This window comes from Grus americana, chromosome Z (assembly GCF_028858705.1).
Source record: "Grus americana isolate bGruAme1 chromosome Z, bGruAme1.mat, whole genome shotgun sequence".
Classification (NCBI taxonomy): domain Eukaryota; kingdom Metazoa; phylum Chordata; class Aves; order Gruiformes; family Gruidae; genus Grus; species Grus americana.
In genome coordinates, this window is record NC_072891.1 from 6,748,240 (window position 1) to 6,772,324 (window position 24,085).

Below are 24,085 nucleotides of genomic sequence, written 5' to 3' on the forward strand. Positions count from 1 at the left end.
TGCAGGGAGTTTTGAGAGAAATATTCCCTTCTAAAATCTGAATCCAATCCAACCTAATATTTAAATCATCTTAGTTTTAATAATACTCCAAATCCAGCAAAACACTACAAGTAAAAAAAGTTCTGCAACTACAATAATGTATTTAACAACATGTCAAAAGTATGTGACGTTCTCCAACAATAAAACTTTACAGTGAAGTTTCTATATTACATTTTCCTTCCTTACATTATTCCTTGCTGCAAGATTCAACCCAAAAGGGATTTGCTACCCTGTTTTGCATCCAGAAGATCTAAAACTCGTTAAGATGTTCTACATCTTAACATAAAGCAAAAAATCTGTAGAGAATACACAAAATTTAGCTGCTTTTTCAAGGTTTAATATTCCAACTAACAAGCAATCTCTGTATTTTCACTGATGTGATCAATTTGAGGCTTATTATCTATGCAGTACTGAGATCCAAAAAGTAAGATTTGCAACAGGGAATGGATCTTTAGCTCAAAAACCAATTAATTGCACATCAGATTAACATCAAGTTCCCTCAAACGGTCTGTACCTTTTATCTTCCCCCCCACCCCCAGTCCCATTTTTATTACTCTTCTACTTGTGGTATAAATTGAGTATAATCCTTGGCAGATGTAAATCAACATACAGTGTCTCACTCAGGTCCAAAAAAGATGACATTCACTCCAAAGAATATGGTTACAGGAAGAACAGACTGCAGAGATTAAAATATTTGGATAACTGTTTTCCATTAAAAAAACTGCTTTAAAACACCTCAAACACATGCAATTGTCAGTATCTAATCATGAAATAGCCTTTGCAGTAATTTTCTCCTTTAAACCACAGTGCTTTCATTTTATGAAAAATTCAGTGCCCAGTCCCCCAGTTTTGGATAGTTTGACCATGCACACAAATAAATGGCCTGTAAAAAAAAAATAATTTAAGCTATTGCTATTTTCTTAGCATTTAGGTTTTTTTGAGCACTTCAGGTATTCAGCAACATACAGTAGAAAGATTCAAATATTCACAAACAAAAACTAAAAACAGTACTACGTCACTAAAAAGCCTTGAGTATAAAAAAAATACAAGGTAAAGCATTTAACTTACATCAAAGTTTTCATTGTCTGCAAACTCTTTTGTCTTAGAAGAAAGGGGTGGTGAGGAAACAGGTGCAACAGGATTCATGATCTGGGAACTACATAAAGGAAAGCATGTAATTGGCATAAGTCAAAGTTCTTGCTTGGGGGGCACGATGCATGCCTAGAAATAGCAACACTTTCACTTCCACAGCATAATAAATTCAGAAAACTGGAAGAGAAATATCTTTGAAGATAGTATCTCAACTTTGTTTCAGAACAAACTGCATGAACAGCAACTTTAACAGCTGCAGTTCCTGAAAACAGCAAAAATCTGTGCCTGGATAGCTACAGAGTTTATGGCTGTGAAGGCCGTTCACTTACCGCAAACTTAGCATTTTGTTTCACCTTCCATAAAAAATAAGCAGACATAGATGGTAATTTAGCAAATCCACATTTTCAGGATAAGCTTTTTTTAAATGTTCTCGAGATGAAATTGCTAATACGCAACACCTGCAAGCACTCGTCTCTGGAATGCAATTACACATAACAGAGTAGACAAACCCAATGCTTGCAAGGCAAAATTATCAAGACAGTAAATTTACCTGAAAGGAAGTAATCAAAAAGCTCTACTAACGTCTAAGTGTCATTGCAGCCTCAAAATACACCATACATCCCAGGGCACCCACTCTACAGCTCAGCGGCAAGATCAATGAAAAGCAGTATACTTATAATATGAAAAGTATACCCTAGTGACATAAGTGATTAGATACTGAAGCTTAAGACTAAAAAGCCTGGCAATTTGTATTAAATATTCACTGGAGACTTTGGCTAACAAAGTTTGTTTGCACCTTGCTAAATACCATATTAATTAGATATTTCAGCCTTTCTTTGGATTCGCGTGAGAATAAAAAGTGTGCTCCCTCAGCTCTTTTACATTCACAGGTCTCTCCCTACACTTTCTTTTGCAGGAGCAGGAAGAAATTTCTTTCCATTTCGGACTGAATGGACTTTTAGATCCACACTCTTTCATCAAAGTGCCAAGTGGATCCTCATACAACAACTTCACTGAATACATCCTAACTTTTGCAAGGACAGAAAGAAGCAATGCCAGTGTTTTTCCTGCTCTCCAGAGGCTGTCCTCCTTTCATGCAGTAAGGTGAAAGGCCACAACTTCAGGATTAAGAATGTTTGCTCTGTAAACTATCTGTAGTCAGGAAATACATTCTGTGAAAGCTCAGGAGGGGTATTTTTGATTTTTTTTTTTTATGTCACTGCTTCAGATTATACAACTGGATATTGAACATGCAGTGGTCCCTAAAAAGTACAAATAATTTGAGGACTGAATATTATATGTTTCTGCTTTTCTACTGGAAATCTAAGCTTCTTACCTGTCTATTTCTGCACCATTAGTTCCGGATGTTGTCACGTTTTCTGACATTGAACTTTGACTGTCCCTCTTGTTAGGTTCCAGTCCATTCTTTATGTCATTGAAGTTTTCATATTTCAATGCCTGGACTAACTGTAGCAGGTACATCAGCAAATCCTCATGGAGGAAAAAAAAAAAAATAATTGAAGGGGTCAGTCAAAGCTGACTAGGACTCCATATATTTTCAAACTTCTAATTTATAGAAAAACTTAGCCAGGATGCAGTGACCTATAGAGACATGGAAACTGAGGTGTCCCTAGCAAGCAATAGGCAATAGAAAAAATGGTGTAGGATGGAGTTAGATTCCCAAAAGATACTGAGTTCTCACACTACTATTTTTTTGTAACTCAAAGGCAGTAAGTACTAATTAAGTAAATATTTAAGTGCAATTACTATTTTAAAAGTTCTCTTTAGGTAAGCTACCTTACCTGCTTCCAGCATCAACAAAATATACCTTTCAGCATGTGGCTCCCAAGAAGAAAATTCAAGCATAAAATTTGGACTGTGGTACCAGGAAATCATATTCTCTCTTCTCTTACACACTTTTTTTTTTTTTTAATCCCTTGTAGAGCTGGGGGTCCAAATAAAAACCACATATCTGATATATTTTAGATTGAAGAATAGAATTTTAATCACTCACTATTTATAATGTATTTGTTGCCTCTACTATTCAACTTTCTCCATTCAGTTGCCTTCAAATATTTCATAAAAGGTACATTTTTAAAGTCAAAGCAGTATGACCTTGGCTACTGAAGTAAGCGTGCAAAAAATTGATATATTTATGCTCCCTATTTTAAACTCTATTGATTGCCAAGGATTCAAGAGTTATGGTAACACATACAAAGTCCTTTTTTTTTTTTACTGTCAAAAGAAAATAAAATATATAAATAATTAAAATTTAACAGATTAGCATCTATTAAGTGGGCTCTGCTCACAAATCACAGCTCATCATATTCTAATCAGTACACAATTACGAACACTTTTATTTCCACAGATGCTTTTCTACTCACTTTCTTTAGCAAAAGAGTATGATGATATATTGCTTCAATGTACTAGGTGGATTTGTTGGAAATCTTTTAGTAGACTAAGTTCAAAGCACTTCTATGCAGGTTGACATTCAAAATTTATCACTGGTTTCTGCGAAGAACATAGTTGTTTCACCTTGTTTGACAAAACCAGTTATCACTGGCTGTTCCCACCAAGACAATTATCAGTAAGTGTCACTTAATAATGTGAAGACTTTGCTCCATAAAGAGCTTATAATAAACAGTATTACAGTGAATTTCATTATATTTTTTTAGTTTTCTATCACTATTATTCACTTAAATGCCTTAAAGAGTAGCAAACATTTCAAGTACTCAATGACACCAAAAATCCTGAGCGCAGCAGACTTTCACATGTACCTACAGCCCAATGAATACCTCATCATCAGCCTGCTGAAGCCTGGCGACGGCATAGCGCCGAACCGTTGGGTTGGTGAAGTGAGATGACAGAAGTTCCAGAGAGTCTTCCACATCCATGGGCTTCCACTTGCCCAGCAGCTCCAGTGCTTGCTTTGCCTCTTGTGGTAGGTCCCAGTTGACACATTTTAAGAATTTTGTCAAGGCCTAAATAGAAAGAAATTGGACAATTCAATCAGTGAAAAGCCAGCCTGAACAAATGATTTCAGAAATGAATGTTTCACATTAAAGTAGAAGTAGATTCAGACTATATTTACATAAGCACAGACCTGAGGAACCTTACTTATGTAAATGACAATATGATATGGGATTGCTTTAATACGTCCTAGAAAAATGCAGCTGGGTTATCTTCTAAGTAAAATGTAAAGACAATGGTACTGCTCTACCACAATTACATAAAAAATACCCACTGCTGGGGGAATATGTAGTTATTTAATTTACTTTGGGCTGTTGGTGTGCTACTACTTATTCTGGTAATGCTAACCCTTGTCTAAAAGGGATGAAGAAGCTCCTCTTTAATATTGGCAACATCGGTATTTTAAGCCAACAGCATATGTAGAAAGACTGCTGTAGTAATAGCTAGCTCATATGATTTAAGAGGGAAAATTACAGTTGCCAATTTTTAAATCAGTAACATTGTAGAAAAAGTAAAAATAATCCTGACTAGCTTCTAAGACAATGAAGCTCTGTATCTCTGCAATAACAAAACATTGTAGAATGACTGCCAGATGAAGCACCTCTTGCAATAAGGCCTCTTCAATCATTCAACTTACCTTCTCCTGATTAGTAAGGTAATATCTGAATTTCCAAACTAGATCCTGTTCCTCGTAAGTTAGCTGCTTTGTCGGTGGATAACTCACTATGATCTATTAGATACATAGTCAGAAAGTGAGGTTAAAAACAAGAACAGGCATTATCAACAAGTTAACAGACTACACTGTGACAACACACAACACTGACAACACACAAAAATAGCTAGGGGAAAAAAAAAAGCCTTCCAACAACACAAAGTTCTCATGCTATCGTGGTGATGGCTCCTCAGTTATGCAGCCGATAGAAGTGGCAGTGTAGGCAAACATACACCATTACTTTAAGACTACCATCAACATCTACACGATAGGTGCAAAATATGCATTCTTACCCCCAAAAAAATGTTTTACAAAAAAATGAGCAAGTACTTTCTGCTCCTTTCTGAGTCGGACCCATCTAACTAAGCACCTGTAAGAAACACTTAACGACATTTCTTCATTAATGACTTTCTTTAAACTGAAATGAACTGTATTTTCCTTAAATTGCCACCATATATTAATACCAATCTACCTAATAAAATTCAATTTTGCCATTACATGACTGACTTACATTAAGCTGATCTCGTGTAGCTGCATTAGGCTTCAGATCATGATCAGAAGGTCCACTTCTTAAACTTCGAGCAAGCTTGTGGTGTTTGCTTTCTACTAAGTTCTCCTAAATGTAGGGAGTAAGTCAGTATTTATAAATATTTAAAGTCCAGAGAAAATTACTATTGAAATGAAACCATCTAGCAAAGACTCACCAGTATCTTGAATAAGGCATGACAATTAAAATTGACATTAAAACTACAGCATCTTCTGGAATTTTTTTGTTGTTTTAGAAGAAATTCCTACAATAATGTATGGAGGGTTGCTGGGGATTTTGCATTTTGTTCTGGGGGTTTTTTTGTGGATTTTGTTTTTACTTCACACAATTTACAAACCGTATCTTGCCTTTCAGTGAATTGCTGCAAAATGCAAGCGTTTCAGTCAACACGTCTGTGATTTAGACAGCACTCAAACGTGCTAGCCGCTTTATAAACATTTTTAGGATGTTTGCAGTATAAAGCTTCGTACGCAAGAAAAACTTGTAAAAAGTTTTCCCCACTGTTAATGCCATGTTAGCAACAGTAGGAGCCACAATAGGAGCCACAGTGCCAACGAGATTTCAGCAGCCAAGGCAGTTTTCAGCATTGTCAGACTTGCTCTTGCAGTGTTAGAGTACACAGTGCTCAAACAGTGTTGCCAGTAGAAGCCCACTTACATTAAGGTTCCCAAAGCTGCCAATACCAGTCCCACTGAATTGGCATCCACAATAATGGAAATCTTTTCTAGAACTGTACTTAGGCACTGTCTATATGAAAGACAACATACAAGAGAGTGTTGGGAGAAAATATTTTAACAGATGAAGTGACCAAGAGTTACTGCACCTTCCTCTAAATTTCCTTTCTTCAGCTCCCTCGTACTTTATATTCCCACCCTCTGACCTCTTTTGCCAACAATCCCCCTTCTCTGCTTTCCTACACCTCAGAAGCAAGCACATTAGGTATGGAAAGGAGTTGAACATAAGCATTACATCAATTCTTGTATTTTAATCGAACAGCAACAGGGAAAAAAAAATAAAAGTCAAACTCATTGATATTTCTCAACTGGTTAAATACATCTTTCCAATGCAATTTTAAAATATTACGGACAACAATACAGGCAAGCTTTTATCTCCCCTTTAGGAAAACTTCAATAAAAATAGCGTAATATAGCTTGCACTACACGGAGCATTGCTTACCATAGACATCTGCGGATCTGGAATCTTAACAATTTCAGAACTTGTTAAAATTGGAGATGACTCATCACCATCCTGAATGGCAAAAAGTTAAAGGCATATTAAACATGTCAAGTTTTAGGAAAAAAAAAAAATCCACGTCATATTAATGTACTGTGAATTATACTACAGTGAAAGAATGATGCAACTGCACCTTGCTGACTTTTGATAGTTATAAAGGGGAAAACAGGAAGTAAGAAATGGATTTTTTTTCTTGTTAGTTTTTGACAGATGATAAACAAGGTGGCAAGACACATGAAAGTTCATTCGAAGAGACGCAGCTTGGCAACTCACTACCATGCTGGCACACAGGCTACTCAGTGGAGAAATTTCCTATTATTATCACACGTGTTGTCTATAAGCAGAAAAAGAAACCCAGTTAGGGTCCTTATTTCCACCAAAACCAAATCATTTCCTACAAATAACAACTATACTGTAGAAAATATCTCCTAACAGTTCAACATACAAGCCATGTGAAACACAGATGAATTTTGGAAGATGCAAGTGTGCCTGTCTATAACGGGTTCCACATGGAGCGTGACAGTCTCTCCCAGAAGTTCAGGCTGTGCTGCTCTGGAGCAGTACAACAGGAGCCTCTAAGTTTCCTTAGGGGACATTAACCTGCTCATGCATAAATAAGGGAGAAATGAAAAGTTTCTGGTTTGAACGAGACAGAAGGAAAATGACACCACATGACAGAAACAGCAACTCTACTTCCCTCTTCCAGTCACACTCAGCTATGTCTTGTGTACCTCAGAAGTGTATCTAAGCAGTAATTGACACAATCTACAGAAGAACGTTTCATTTAAAAGACAGTATAAAACCATAAAACATAAAAAAACCAAAGACAACACTAGCATAATATGTGCTATGCTATATTTATATTTAGTCTGTTCTCATTTTTTTGGAGTACATTTCAGCTCAGAATAAAGTTTTGGTTTTTGACATATCAACATTTCCTTCAATAATGTAAGTTTTGAGATAACTTGCTCATGTTTGCTTCAGCCCCCACTCTTATTTTTTTCCTCCTCCTTTTCCAATCGCACAGGCCTCTTGGAATGGCTTTACTTTCACACTTTTCAGAGGTAACTTTCGAAGAAGTGAAGGGCTTGTATCAAGGGGAAGAAAAAAGAATCATTTGTCACCAAGATGACACGAGTTAAGATTGCCATTAAACTTTCAGGAGAAACATTTTTTTCCAGCTACATAAATTTTGTATAGCTGACTACAGTAAAAGATCTCTTATAATTAAAATGCACATTCAGGAAGACACTTCTATTACATTTATTAGCTTCCTGTGCCTTTCTAAAGTAACAATTTTACAGTCAAAACAAAGACAGTAACTACACACACATCCATCCCAGTTAAGGGAAACACATCTACAATCTGGCTGTGGCTGACAACGGTCCCAGAACATGAGATTTGCTTCTCCCATTAGTCTTTAAAAAATATGCATGCAAACACTGAGGAGGACAAAGAGCCCATCTGCTTACAGTTTCTGTTTTAAAACTGTACTGCCTAAATAATGAACTTAGCTTTAACCTAACTGTATGGAAATGCTATTAATTCTAAAATATTTCAATTATAACAAAACACTACTGTGTCAATATAACAGTAGACTGAACTAAGTAGGAGCCAGACTGACAGATTAGCACTCGCACATTAAAACCTTTGCCATCCCACTGGACAGAATTTTCAGATCATGTTATACTAGTTTTACAAAGTCAAATTACATAAAAAACAGTGAAACATTGTGGGGGGATTCCTTCTGAAAAGAAACACATCCAACGACAAGAGATGACAGACTGATTTCTATCTACTAACTGGTTATCTTCCTAGTCAAAATTATGAGGCTGCAATTCGAATTGACCTTTCTAAAACAAAGGATTACCAATGTCCCAGTGACAAACAAGTTTCCACCCCGTTTATACCCTTCACATAAAAGCACTGCAGGAAAAAATTGACCCAGGAGTGGATTCACTAGCAATTAACAAATGTTCGAACTCCTACTGAGGCATTTCTAACATCCATATCCTATGTGAAATATCCACTATAAGTAATAATAACACCCATAGTACTACATCTTTCTCTCAGTGAAAACATTCAGATAAAATAGCTGTAAAAGGAAAGCGTCCGACAAAGCTTTCAGGCTCGTAAAAATGGAGGATCTATCCCACAATAAAAAACCTACGACATCTATTACCAACTCAAAACTTACTAGGATGAGAATGACAAAAGCACAATTGCCTAAAATTTGCTTACTTACAAAACTAAAATAAAAACACACGAGGCCTTCCAGTGACTAATGTTGAAGCGTTTGTAACACCCTTTAAAACCAAGATTGGGGATTTTTTCCAAGACTAGCATTAAAAGAATGATTTCTAAACTCATTGCTGACGTGTCTTTTTTAACCTTTCAAAATATTTTAATGACTGTTTGTCAAATTCCCCCTCTCAAATGCAGCTAGATTATGCTGAAGAGACAAGCTGAAAAGCTCTAGTTATTCAGTCCAAGCAGTAGGAAAACTCTGCTCCCATTGCGTTTCAGAACAAAACCTTAAGCTTCAATCAAAACTTGCTCTGAAATCAAGCCTTTCCAAAGCCGCCATGGGACAAGTTACTGCGTCAGGAGTTAACATTTTAAAAAGTATTTTGTGAAATCTTCAAGAAGGCACAAAGCCATTAGCTTGCCCATGAAGGACGTCAGTTGTTTAACTTCCCTTCCAATTAGATTAACATGCAGCTCTAACTCATATTTGGAAAGCATCACATGGATCACTGACCATGACCATACAAACTTACTACATCGTATCAATGCTGAGGCTCAACTCTAATGTAGGATTTAAATTTGGTCAGGTGCGTGCTTTTGAAGTGTCTCTCCTGATCATCCCCATGTAGCTGCGGGATGCCGGACTTGTCCAGGCTTGTTGGTGCTGAATACAGGGCCATTATGAGCCAGCAGAAGGGGCCCTGGAGGAGTCCAGCTTGGGCAAGAGCAGGGATGGAACAACTTGCTTATCTTGCACTGATAAGCACTGGACCTGAACAGGGGCAGGAGATGAGCAATTTGTTCATCTTAACAAGATGCGGTGCCTGACGGGTCTACTCCTCAATCAACTAAGTGACTCCTGGGGTGAGGGGGAGCCTTCACAGCTCGACCTTACTTTGGTAAAACTAAACAGACCACCGCCCCTCTACACTGAACGCCTTTGTTCTCCGCCACTTCCCCCCCCAGCCCCGATCAACTGCACAACAAGCCTTGTTAAGGGCCAATCGGCACACAATACCTGACTTAGTCCCACCTCGCCAACAGTATAAATCTGGCATTTAGAATCCTCTTTTGTGAGAACGAGAACTCCAACTACCCGGATGGGTCGACGGGCCTGGACCTCTCTCCTCCCCAAGCAGGGACACCTCTTTGGTAAGACTTGTGCCTCCAATCATGGCTGATGTTACCCCAGGAAAACTATCAGTAACAAAAGCGCTGAACTATTACCTTGAGCTCAAAATTGTTGCAGTCAGTGCATTTATCAACGGCAATTCCAAACTTTTTATATCTGTTGCCTCAATAAATTACCTGTTTTTCTTTTCAGCTTTGTGAAACTGTTTCAGTGAAAGTCCTTAGTGGGGCTCTGACAGGCAAATGTTGACTCTGATAAGTGGCTACACACATAATCCTGTAGACATAAACCATTGACCAAGTCTGGGACTAAGACTGGACCTAGCCACACCTAGGCTCCTCTCTGAGAAGGAGTTTAGAAAGCAAGGGGGTCCTTTCTGAACCTCGTGACTCAACGGGAGGGCCTCCCTCAGCCACACATCAGACTTGTACCCTTTTACGTGACAGTAGCAAGCTTTGGTTTGTATCATGGAAGCTTTAGAAACACCTAATACCCTCCAAGTGCCAACAGTCATTCAGCCCACAGGACTTGATTAAAACTAGTCCCAAGTGTAAGAACGCAGTGCAGACATTGGGCCTTTAGAAACATCTTCACTCTGCACATCCGTTCCTCTTGGCTGCTTTACTTGCTAGCACAGACAGAACCTGAGATCACCTCCTATTTTGCCACTGGAAAACAAAAGCAACATCAATACACAGCATTAACTTGCTTTAAACTACTATGTCACAGAGCTTTAAAGGTATTTCACTACATTAAGGTCAGAGTGTGTGACTTTGATATAAATATCAGTATCCATTTAAGAAAGTCAACAAAATTTGAAGAATTTTCTGAACCAGCAAGGTGGTTCTGCCCTTTCCTGAAAATGAGTTTCACACTAATAAATAAGGAAGTTCTGTTTATCTTATTTAGTCAAAATATCATTTCATGTAACACCAATAGGATCCAACTTCTCCCATACAAAAAGTAAATGGACACCCAATGCAATAGACTACTTTTTCTTTCTTTCAAGCCATGAAAAAGGCTCTGATAATCAGACTACCTTTTTTTTTAATAAGCTGGATGCAGCAGTGCAATCAATTTATTTATTCAAACAAAGATTTCACTTGAAACCTGCACAAAAACACATTAATGATAAATGCTGGTGTTAACTGCACTTGGAAAGTCACACTGAATTTTTGCCCGAATGGAGAATCAGAAGCTAGCAGACTGCTATCCTTCATGTCTTGAATGCTGTATTAAGTTAACAGAGAACATGGAAAAAGTCACTGCCACTTCACTTGTTTGTAATTGAATGTTGAATCAAAGAACCTCAAATTCTATCAGGCACTGTTTAACAGGCTAGTTCTTCGTGAATACTTGAAAACAAATTTATCAACAAACCCGTGACAAGTAATCTCCACTTTGACTATCGGTCACAGACAGGTGACAACAGAACCTACTTTCATTAGACTCAATATACCGGATTGGTGATGCCAGATATGTATGCCGTACACTGTAATTGGAAGCATGACAAAACTAAGACGACAGGCACTAATTTACGTAGTTTCCTACCGCTGCCAGAAAAAGGGTCAAGAACTTGTTGAAAAAGCTACTTCATAACAACAAATCCCTCAAACTGCAGTTATAGTTTTAATACGTACTATTACCCATTCAATTACTTTATTTCCACAAGAACAGCCAATTCATAGTTATTTTGCTCCATGCACTTTTAACATGCTTCAGAAACATCTGTTAAAAGAAACAGATGCATGCTTGAAGTTGGTATCTTCTTTCTCTCACCTTGCATATCTGCAAAAATCATAATGATGACAAAAAAATGTGTAAATCAGGAATAATTCATCTGTAACGGTAGGTTTCTGGAGGTGAGGGAGAGAAATAATTTTTAGGAATGTCACACTGAACTATAAAAATAAAAGAGACAAAAAGACACAAAGCTGTACAGTAGCCATGCTCATCAGTTTGCACCTGTGGAAAGTACAGTACATTCTAATGTAAAAAACCCTAATGTTAGTAAAATGTTTCAATATTTTGATCATATTCCATTATGCTCTCCAGAAAAATATTTTCTTGATTTTCACACAAGTAAATAACTTTATTTTGTTTCATGGAGGAGTCTGACACATTGCAGATTTCATTCCGATTTGTAACACCAGGGAGTTTTGTAACAGCAAGATCCTCTATAATAGCTGGTTCTAGGAAAAGCCTGTAGAAGCACTGCAAAACAAGCTATTCTAAAGGTAAAGAGACTTGTAGAGGTAGGGAGAGGTCCCATTGTCAACTACAGTCCACCAAAAGAAATGCTAAAGACCTGCTTGTACACTCAGGCAGGAAGCTAAGTAAGTTTTTAACCTAGGCACCTGCCTAAGGCACAGAGTTTCACCAAAATTTTATCTTTTTCAACTGTACTCTCACAATCCTTACATTTTTCTGTAATGGTTTACCGAGACCGAGACAGTCAAACTAAGCAACTAACATGTCACTACAATAAATGGTACGGGACAAAAAAAAAACCCCCACAATAAAAAAAAAATTCAAAAAAAAAGCCACCAAGAAACACCCCCCCCCAAAAAAAACCCCAACGACACACACCAAAAAAAATACCCCCCCAAATACACCAAAAACCCCCAGACATCACTCCCCCATCCTCAATTTTGTGAAGTCCTGCTTTTTGCAATTCATTATTGTATTTTCTACTAACTTCTAGAATCTTTAGACCACAGTTCTGTTGCCCAATCAACTAGTAATGTTATCACATACATAGAAATACTTGTAATCTATTTTCCATTGTATTCACATTTTCTGTACTGAATTACAGGAGTTTTTAAATTCTCAAAACAGATGCTGCCTGAAGTTAGTGTCTCTGTTCTCAACAGGACTCCAGCCTCATTTTCTACCTTCTTTCCCATAAAGCTGCATTATTCAGTAACTTTCTGAATTCTTGTTACGTCTAAACATGCTGAAAATTTTAAGAATTACTGACAGGTGAGTTTTTTTAGTGGGTCTTTCTATAATGTACAGGTCCATAAAAAGAACTGATAACCCTTTCCAAAGCCACACTGATGTCTGTTAAGCTCACTGTTAGTCCTTCATTTCATTAAATTTGAACTTAAAAAAGCACTGAGGGTACTGCTTTGGAGACCTGTTTTGTAAAGAGAAAGAAAAGATGCAAAGCATTCCAATCCAAAGTCTTTTCCTTAATTGACTTCCAAAGCATTTTCAGCATGAAAGACTACATATTTGTTCATTTTAGAGAAAGTGTTCATTAGCAGAGCTCCTGTGCAAAGTTTTAATAACTTATCTTTTACAAAGTTACCAATCCATACAGGTGCATTTCTTCCTGATATAAGATATAATTTTACATACAGCTACTCTGAAAGTAGTCCTGGGATGACTGAAGGATCATAAATCAAAAAGTTTTTAATCACTCACACTTGCTAAATTCTGTAATCTTGAACTGTATTACACGAATGACTGACTTCTGCAATCTTATTGCATCTGTACTATTTGATTTGTATGTACATAAACAGTTGCCACTGACAGCTGTCTGCCGCTATCCTGCGGCAGAATATTTCACCTCAGCAGAAAAACTATTCATTTTAGGTGCATATGTTGCTTTTTAAAGACGACCATAAAGCCTGTAAGGCACTTACCTTTTCGTAGTAAACTATTCCATACTCTTTATCATCACACTTGACGCAACGGAATTCAATCATCAGGTACATAAAATTAGAACTTCGTTTTTCCCTCTGAGAAGAGAACCACCACAGATGTGTATCATATCTTAAAGTGCATCAATCTTCAACATTCTCAGTACAGCAATTACCCTACTTCCTTTGTGCTGTAACTCATTAATTAGATTATCAGTTGTTGTAGCAATTATTCAGTTAATTATTTAATAGCACTACTTGAGACCACATCACCTTCTTCCTGACATTCTTACTTCCTCACGTTCCCACTTTGTTTTCATAAGTGGTTTGCAACTGGGGACTAAAGGTCTGCAAAAAGGCAATGAGGAATAACCAGCTGACAGAGAGGATTTTTTGTGTTTTGGGTTTTTTTAAACACAATTACATACATAAATTATGTATGTCAGAGTCAAAAACCAGAAGACATAAAAAATATCACTGTTTTAGATAGAAACGTAAAAGAGAAATTAAACTTGGACTACAAGATTAGATTTGCAACTCATTCATTTTCAGAGGAAGATTTGTTCACGTATGAATTTTTGAAATGTTCTACCTAGAAACAGTGTGTAGAATTTTAAGATCGGGGTGGGAAAAAAGAATGAACTTACACATTATCACCATCAGGAACATTTACTTAATACAAAAAATAAGCATCCCCCATCTCCTTTAATAACAAGCAACTCAAGCTTGTTTCATGCATTAATAGTGGACTGACTTTCCACTACAGGCAAAGTGGTTCTGCATTTAAGGCACAGCCCTAGGAATCAGATTTTTAGTGTTCTGTATTTTTACAGAAAGTGAAGAGGAAAAAAAAAAAAAAGGACTGGTAGACTTCTAAAAAAAAAAATTAAAAAAAGATTCATAAGGGCTTATAAGAACACAAATTTTAAGTTAAAACAGAATCTGATTCCCAGAGGTCTAATTATAAGTAAGACAATCAAAATCAAAGGGCAGAAAGCAGAAACCAACAGTGTTCTGTAGGGCAAGATGAGTATAACCAGTTAACAGTTTGGGGGTAATTTTGCTCAATGAGGGTTAACATCTCATTCAGGTATTTAACTACCAGATTTTCAACATTTTTTTTTTTCATACTCATTCAAATCTTGTGTTTCTCCTCAGCACCCAAAATCAAAACTAATAAAGCTGAACAGGTCTAAAACCAAGGAACAGTCTGCATGTCCAAAATGCTTCCCATCATAATCTAAATCCTAGAGTTAGTCATACATAACAGAATTTGTTCCAAGCTGTTCCAAATTACTAATAAATTACATCTTCCATGGTAAAGTTCACTTGAAGCTGCAAACTTAGAAGACAGCTGTCTATTCCGGTTGATGAGAAGTTCAACATCAGCCGGCAACGTGCACTTGCAGCCCAGAAAGCCAAACATATCCTGGGCTGCATCAAAAGAAGAGTTACCAGCAGGTTGAAGGAGGTGATTCTACCCCTCTACTCTGCTCTCCTGAGACATCCCCGTAGAGCTGCATCCAGCTCTGGGATTCCCAACATAAAAAGGACATGGAGCTGTTGGAGCAAGTCCAGACAAGGGTCACAAAGATGATCAGAGGGCTGGAGCACCTCACCTATGAAGACAGGCTGAGACAGTTGGGGTTGTTCAGCCTGGAGAAGAGAAAGCTCGGGGGAGACCTTATAGCAGCCTTCCAGTACCTAAAGGGGCCTACAGGAAAGCTGGAGAGGGACTGTTTACAACAGCAGGGAGTGACAGGACAAGGGGGAATGGCCTTAAGCTCAAGGAGTGGAGATTTAGATTAGATATTAGGAAGAAATTCTCCATTCTGAGGGTGGTGAGGCACTGGAACAGGTTGCCCAGAGAAGCTGTGGATGCCCCATCCCTGGAAATGTTCAAGGCCAGGTTGGATGGGGCTTTGGGCAACCTGGTCTAGTGGAGGGTGTCCCTGCCCATGGCAGGGGGGTTGGAACTAGATGGGCTTTGAGGTCCCTTCCAACCCAAACCATTCTATGATTCTATGTGTCATGGGTTTGTCCCAGTCAGGACAAATTGTCCAAGAAAGCTGAAGAGGGATTGTTTACAAGGGCATGTAGTGATATGACAAGGGGTAATGGTTCTAAACTAAAAGAAGGTAGATTCACACTAGATAGGAGGAAGAAAGTTTTTACACTGAGGGTGGTGAAACACTGGTACAGGTTGCCCAGAGAGGTGGTAGCTGTCCCATCCCTGGAAACATTCAAGGTCAGGTTGGACAGAGCTCTCAACAACCTGATCTACCTGAAGATGTCCCCAAGTATTGCAGGGGGATTGGATTAGATGACCTTGAAAGATCCCTTCCAACTCAATCTATTCTATTGTTCTCATTATTGCCAAAATAAAATCAACTCTGGAAGCTTAAAGAATTATTTTTCTGTTTATCACATACACTAGCAGTTGAAGAAGAATAGGACTAGTGCTTAGAGTTAGTCTCCTAAGCAAGCAAGGTTCCATATTGGCAAGATCTCCCCAACAAATTACAAATCTGATGTACAGTGGCCTACCTCATTGATCATTTCTATTTCTCTAAAGGTTAGTCTGTCCAGCCAGTCCACTTTCACCATGTGACCTTGTCGATGAGACTTGGTGAGCTGCATGAAAAAACACAATGATAACATGTAAATTGCTCAGAGCAAGAAAAAGAATACCAAAGTTATAATTTAACAGAAACACTACAATGAAATCAGGGGAAAAATAAAGGAACCAGAAAAAACATTTGTACAGTACACACACAGTAGGTCCTTGTAAACAGCTAAGCCATGCCATAAAAATAATTCTACCTAAAACACCAATCACAGCAAAGACCAAAACCATGTTCCAAGCACATCACTTCTGCATTTTTAACACCTTAAAAACAGGAACCTATTTTTTAAGCACATAGCAAACATAATTCATTGTTTTTGTTGCTAAGTTTCATATAGAAAAACTTACCAAGCCAAAAAAAAAAAAAGATATTTCAAAAACTACCCAAATTGAATAATTCTGCCCTTGTTAGCCTCACCTAAAGAAGTTTTCAGATCACGACTTACACGTAATCAGCTGAAAACTCATAGCAAGTCATGGAGAGCTTGTTCTCCCTTTCCTTTTAGTCATCTGTAAAGTAGTAGTTTTACTCATACATCTACATACTGCTGTAAAAACAGCAAGGAAGTTGAGTTGTTTAAAGGACTACCTAACAGCACAAGAGTGGAAGAGAAGATAAGATACGAGCCATACTACTTGTAGTTTCAGATGCACTAACACACAATAGCTTATGAAAAATTCAGCAGATGACCACATAAGTATGAACAAGAATCATCTCTTTGGCTCCTAAGAAATCACGAGTGTTCTTCAGAAAATTAGTAATTCTTGCAGTATGCAAAGGGACTAGAAGACACCAAGTTCTTTCATGTTTCAAAGAAATCAGTATCTGTCTGCAAAAAAGGCTAGTGAAGGGACACTCAAATCTTTTCCTATTAAGGGAAGGGTTACAACCACTACTTCATCAACTTTGTTCTGTGGCCAGCCTGTGGTTTTCTGTGGTTTTGGCTGGGGTAGAGTTAATTTTCTTCACAGCAGCTAGTATGGGGCTATGTTTTGGATTTATGCTGAAAACAGTGCTGACAACACACAGATGTTTTTGTTACTGCTGAGCAGTGCTTACGCAGAGCCAAGGCCTTTTCTGCTTCTCACACCACCCCACCAGTGAGTATGCTGGGGTGGGGTGGGGGGGGTACAAGGAGTTGGGAGGGGACACAGCCAGGACAGCTGACCCCAATTGACCAAAGGGATATTCCATGCCATATGACATCATGGTCAACATATAAAGCTGGGGGGAGAAGGAGGAAGGGGGGATGCTCAAAGCAATGGCGTTTGTCTTCCCAACTCACTATTACGCACAACGGAGCCCTGCTTTCCTAGAGATGGCTTAATATCTTCCTGCCAATGGGAAGTGGGGAATAAATTGCTTGCTTTGCTTTGCTTTGCTTGCCTGCATGGCTTTTGCTTTACCTATTAAACTGTCTTTATCTCAAGCCATGAGTTTTCTCTCTTGTCCTCTTCTGATTCTCTCCCCCGTCCCACTGGTGGGGAGTAAGCAAGCGGCTGCGTGGTGCTTAGCCACCAGCTGGGACAAAACCATAACACATAGAATAACAGAATAGTTTGGGTTGGAAGGGACATCAAAGGTCATCAATTCTCCACCCAGCCTGTAGTTGTGCTTGGGACTGCCCCCACCCATGTGCACTTGGCATTGCTGAACTTCATGCAGTTTACACGGTCCCACTTCTCAAGCCTGTCAAGGTCCCTCTGGATGGCAGCCCTTCCCTCCAGCGTGTCAACCACACCACACAGCTTGTTTTCATCGGCAAACTTGCTGAGGGTGCACTCGATCCCACTGTCCATGTCACCAACAAAGATGTTAAACAGCGCTGGTCCCAGTACCGACCCCTGAGGAACACCACTCATCACTGACCTCCACTTGGACATCGAGCCCTTGACCACAACTCTTTGAGTGTGACCATCCAGCCAATTCCTTATCCACCGAGTGGTCCATCCATCAGATCCATGTCTCTCCAATTCAGAGACAAGGATGTCATGCAGGACAGTGTCAAATGCTTTGCACAAGTCCACGTAGATAATATCAGTCACTCTTCCTTCATCCACCAACGCTGTAACCCCATCATAGGCGGCCACCAAATTTGTCAGGCACAATTTGCCCTTAGAGAAGCCGTGTTGGCTGTCACCGATCACCTCCTTATTTGCCATGTGCCTGAGCATAGCTACCAGGAGGATCTCCTTCATGATCTTGCCCGGCAAAGATGTGAGACTGACGGGCCTGTAGTTCCCCAAGTCTGTCTTCTTTCTATTTTAAGTGAGGGTTATGCTTGCCCTTTTCTAGTCAGTGGGGACTTCACTGGACTGCCACAACTTCTCAAATACGTTGGAGAGTAGCTTAGCAACTTCATCTGACTGTTCCCTCAGGACACACAGATGCATCTCATCAGGTCCCATGGACTTGTGCACCTTCAGGTTCCTTAGATATTCTCAAACCTGATCTTCTCCTACAGTGGGGTGGTTCTGCATTCTCCCAGTCCCTGCCTTTGCCTTCTGCCACTCAGGCAGTGTGGCTAGAGCACTGGCTGATGAAGACTGAGGCAAAGAAGTCCTTGAGTACCTCAGCCTTTGCCATATCCTAGGTAATCAGATCTCCTATTTCCTTCCGGAGAGGGCTCACATTTTCCCTAATCTTCCTTTTATTACCAATGTACTTATAGAAGCTTTTCTTGTTGCCTTTGATGTCCCTGGTCAGATTTAATTCTATCAGGGCTTTGGCTTTCCTAACCTGCTCCCTGGCTGCTCAGACAGTTTCTCTGTATTCCTCCCAGGCTACCTGCCCTTGCTTCCACCCTCTGTAGGCTTCCTTCTTGTGTTTGAGTTTGCCCAGGAGCTCCTTTACTCTCACTCAAATCCCCAGTAAACTGATGTTTCAGCAGCAGGGGCACATGTATTATTGCACAGACATCCTATTGCAGTTTCTAACACGGATGACCTGGGCTAAACACAAATCTCGTCAAGATGTAGTCTGAGAACAGCGTCAACTTCACGTCCAGGTACAGATCCTGACAGATCTGTGGAGTACGTACATGACAAATTCACAAAAATTCAGAAATTATGTAGGCTGTGGAACCAGATAGCTTTTTACAACTTCTGAGGAAGAAATGCTGACATAATGGGCAAATAATGGTCTAGTTTACAAAAGACTGTAAAAAGTCATTAACACCATTCAGGCAATTTCAATGTTCTGCAGTCTACCTGCAGATGTTCTTTTATCAGTGGAACTGATCTGTCAAAAATAAGATGGGAAACATTTATCCTCACCTTTTAACACCTTGATCAACTGCCCCTTCATATCCAACAACAGATCATCTTGCTTGTTCACTTTCCACAAAGTGACTTCTTGCTGTTTAAGACAATTTCATGTTTTGTTTTTTTCTCTTATTCAACTCTCCAGAGTTTAATCTGGTGTTATTGTCTAACAACACTTTGGATACTGGTTCCTACTTCCAAGCAGGAAACAAAACTCCCAATTAATTTAATATTTTTGGAAACATGTCAGAAAGAGTTGGAATACACTACAGCCCACACCATGGCCTCTGTGCCCTCTCAAATTCTGAATTAAATTTTAAGGCAGATTACTTATGAAAGCAAGCATGACATTTAGCTCTGAATGCCAATACCTGCTCATTTCACAAATATGTTATCAAATTCAGCTCTTCTAATTCTTAGTTCCCACTAAATCTACTAGAGACGAGGTTTAAAATTTTCCACTGAATATTAATCCTCAGCTATAGTTATTGGCTCTAACCAAGTAAAAGACTAAGCAAAAGCAGTCACATTTTAAAAAGCAGTCAAAAAGCTATTCAGTTGGAAAGAAAATCCTGCCTCTTTTGGTTTGTTTTAAACTTATTTCCAGATTTGCTAGGAACTGTTAATTTCAAGAAGCGCTAAATAGTAAATTAGCCATGCGCATCTGATGCCCTTTGTTCTGAACTCATTCCATGAAACACAAAAACATAATCCTGTAACAACTATGAGATTGTTTGCTTAAAGCAGCTGATTCACCTAAGATTTCTTTAGGTCCTAGACCACAGTATGTAGTTTCACAGAAGTAATGAGATTTTGATGCAGACTTTGGAAGACCACGGCAACTGCTAAGAATTAATTAACTCCGTTCAGTACATAGTAAGGGCTTTTTTTTCTTTTTTTTTTCCCCTTCATTTCTTTTGTCTCCAGTAAACTCTGGGACAGCTAATCTGAAGATTAGCATCAGTAAACTTCAGAAACTTAACAGTACAAAAGGAAATGGAAGGGTGGGATGGCAAAATATAATCCTTAATAACATTTCAGGATGTTGGACGTAACTAAAGCACAGAAAACCCAGTCTCTGGGTTCTTTCAATTTATCAGCAAGATTGCAAATGGGAGCACAATATAGTAATAATTTTTTGCCATCTTATGTTATATTCTGTGGCCAGTTCATCAAATTCTATCCCAGTAATATTAGAGACACAGTGTGCCAGGACTGTACCAAAAGGACAAGACTTGGCCCTTGCCTCATATATGACTTTATAATATATTTCTAAGGTAGAGAAGCAGCAGCATGCAGACCAGTTACGACCCCAAATGCTGTTTCAGGCAGGCTGGACATCATCACTTGATACACTCACAATCGTCCTACCTAGTTCACAGAAAAAGTGTTCTCATCCTCAGCAATGAAGAAATTCCTTACTCTTACATGTCCACCATTTTATCCACTTCTGAATTACTCCCTACTTTTTTATTTAATCTAACAAAAATATTTTTTCACTCAAGGTAGCCCTCTTATTTCCACTACCTTAAACCAATGCATCAAAATTTTCAGAATACCACATATTGACATGCAGTATTGATGCACAGATTTAGGATAGCATTTATCAAAGCCCTGGCAAAAACCCCATTATTTAGATGCCTTGGTCAAAAATTCTCAATTCAATTTCTTGTTCATTGCACTAAAGAATAAAGTCATTCTGTGTGTTTTAAGGGAAAATTATTAATCTCTTAAACCTACAAACCTCACCTCTCTTATACAGGAGAAAAAAGGCATAATACAGCAACTAGTTAGGCCTGCATACAAGACCCAGAAGATCTGCAGGCATATGTATACACACATGAAGAACCATTCTCTCGGATTAATATTTAAAGCTTAAGAAAGAAGCTAGCATATTCCCTTCAGGGAAAGAAGCATTCATCATCTGCTACTAAATAAGAGGCATCCCTTTAGATACTATCTCAGCATTGTTATAATCTAATTTCATTCAGCCAGCAGAAGGTGTGAGGGAAGTGAAAGGATCAGAAAGAACTTTTTGTTTAAGTAGAATAAATTAATACACCACTCATGGGAGAAACATCTTAGTGTCATTAATATTTGAGCATGCTAAGGTATTCTACACTCTTCCCATTAATATTCCTTAGTACAGGGAAAATCTGCATTCACAATGACCCTCAGGATGCAAAGCCACAGCTTTCTTATCGGTAGCAATTTTACAAGCAACATTCATGTGTTTTGTACCAGCACAACCATGCAGCACCTCAACATGAAATGAGAAACCTGCCATTGTATCAATTATTTAAGGTAAAAGGATGCAACTCCTCCAGCAGCCGGTCATTGATTTTATACAAATTCCCTATAAACTCATCTTGTATTTAACTGGTCCTACTCCTCTTACCTATATTTAAATATACCCTCACATACAGCAGCATCAGGAGGCATTCAGCAACTGATGAGTAAGTTACAGAAAAAAATGAAGCTGTTTGCATTCAAACAATGGCTACTGAGGAATGACAAATCACAAGAACCTCATCTGCTGTGTAAACAGCTGTGCAAATGAAAGCTCTCATAGACACACTACCCAGAAACCCTATTCATTTCTCTAGCATCTGATGGTAAAATGATTTTTTTTTAAATGAATACAACAAAGTATCAGTGAAAACACTCTCATCTTTCAGAAATTACTATCTCGCAAAAGAACACTGAAAAGAGAAGATGGTGGCAGTGATGTTATTAGGTTTTTGTTAATCAACAACTAGAACTCTCAATTGGGATGTGAAAGGAGAATTTCCTCCTCTTCCTCAGAGGCTTTCAGCCCTCACCTCCCACATGCCAAAAGAACAGGCTAGAACAGACCCAGGTATTAAATACTCTATTTGTATTTCTTGAGCTAGGGAGCATACGGGGATGAAGGGAAGAGGAAAAAAAAACACTGGTAGGATATGGTCATGTTTGCATAACAGAACTAACATGAAATGGGAGGCCTGTGCTCTAAAACCCTACCTCAGGAGACCCACTGCCTACATCATGTAACCATTTGATGAACTATAAACAAGCCTTGATATTTAGTGTCCATCTACAGAGCTTCCTTAGGCTGGCGGGGATTTATTCCACTATGATCAAGAAATGGGGCAACACCACTGGCAGAAAGATTTAATTAATTTGCCATTATAAATTCAAGGTGAACTAGACTAATAAAAGAGAGACCCTAAATGAAAGTTAGTTTACTGCAGCGATAAATCTCTAGATGAGAAAACGAACATATTTATGGCACTGGACCTATCTTTCACTGGGAGCTGCACAAACGTGAAGATGAAAACTAGGAGACCAAGATTAAGAAGAAAGTACACTGAGTAAGTGGGTTAAATGATTTGGCAAGCTTGGGGTAAGTTTATCTGAAGAGAGAGAGATCAGCTATTAAAACAGTTCAAGAACTAACATTTACTGATCAATTCCAGAAGTAGTTCTGATGGCAAGAAAACACTCTGCTATCACGTTGGGAGAAAAAAATACTAATATACACACATATTCATAAGCTTAAATGAATGAAACTTCGGTTATTTTTTGCAGTTCTACTCAAATTCTTTCTAATGTAGAGGTATGTCACACACATCTGAACACAACACCAGACAGCCTTAAATCTAAAGGATTGCTACTGAAAGAAACTAGACTGTCCTCACAAGTTACTGCTACGACCTGCTCTTACTGAACCTGATGGAATTTTGGCTTCAAGCATCTTCAAGGCATGTTCATGTTGTCATTCTTTACAAAGAATTAGGATGTTGTTACAACAGAATGCTATGTATATTAAAAGGTATTTATATGTCCCCCTTTAAAAATACCTCAGAAGCGAGTACGATCTAGTTTACTCATTTATATAAATCCTGTGAAATACCTAAACAATCAGAAGAAGATAGCTTTCCCATAAGAAAACGACATGAGAAGCCTATCTTCGTTAAAGCCTGTCTTCATTTCACTCCAGTGAAGTGCAAGCTTTTCACATACATCTTAAAGCTAACTTGCAATTCTTATCACCTTTGCCAAGCGGCTCATTTGATCTTCAGAGACTGTGCTGCTGGTTCTTCCAGGAGTTTTGGTGGGCTCCGAGCCATCAGCTTCTACGTTGGGCCAGACTTTCAAATCATGCATTCCTTGACGAAACATACTGCAGGGAAAAAAAAAATGCAGAATCGCTTCAGTAAATTCAAAATAATACAGCTGTCAGGAATCAAAGTACAGCAGCAGCTGCAAGAAAATGAAGTAGCTTCCTTTGCCAAACCTACAAACATACACTACCATGCATAATTTAACTGAACCGCAAAAGCACCTTGTACCTTGTGCCCTCTATGGCCTTCATTTTTATTGGCACGTGGAGTTTAGAAGAAAATTAGTAAGTCTGAGATAACTTATTTGGCAAGTGGAAGAAAAATGGGTAATTCCCAAAGTCAGTGGGGTGGTACAAACGTAAAGTGAGGACAGAACTTGACCTTCATATTTTTATTATTTGTAATGAAGCAGAAAGTATTCCTCTTGACTTGCAAATTATAATACTGACTTTAGGTCTGCCAGTCTGAAA

At 38.5% G+C, this 24,085-nt stretch overlaps 1 protein-coding gene across 5 annotated transcripts in view; it reads right to left on the reverse strand.

Moving 5' to 3' along the window:
• PIK3C3 (phosphatidylinositol 3-kinase catalytic subunit type 3) overlaps positions 1 to 24,085 on the reverse strand; it is an 83,471-nt gene that overhangs the window by 54,764 nt on the left and 4,622 nt on the right. For 4 of the 5 annotated variants that reach the window (XM_054808939.1, XM_054808938.1, XM_054808937.1 and 1 more), the window contains 10 exons: positions 23,545 to 23,674; positions 16,167 to 16,253; positions 13,623 to 13,718; positions 6,537 to 6,608; positions 6,018 to 6,107; positions 5,325 to 5,429; positions 4,739 to 4,831; positions 3,927 to 4,112; positions 2,468 to 2,622; positions 1,108 to 1,195 (listed from right to left, as the gene is read on the reverse strand). In XM_054808939.1, coding sequence (XP_054664914.1) covers positions 1,108 to 1,195; positions 2,468 to 2,622; positions 3,927 to 4,112; positions 4,739 to 4,831; positions 5,325 to 5,429; positions 6,018 to 6,107; positions 6,537 to 6,608; positions 13,623 to 13,718; positions 16,167 to 16,253; positions 23,545 to 23,674 — 1,102 coding nt within the window. The remainder of the gene's footprint in view (positions 1 to 1,107; positions 1,196 to 2,467; positions 2,623 to 3,926; positions 4,113 to 4,738; positions 4,832 to 5,324; positions 5,430 to 6,017; positions 6,108 to 6,536; positions 6,609 to 13,622; positions 13,719 to 16,166; positions 16,254 to 23,544; positions 23,675 to 24,085) is intronic. The other variant, XM_054808936.1, reaches the window with a different exon arrangement.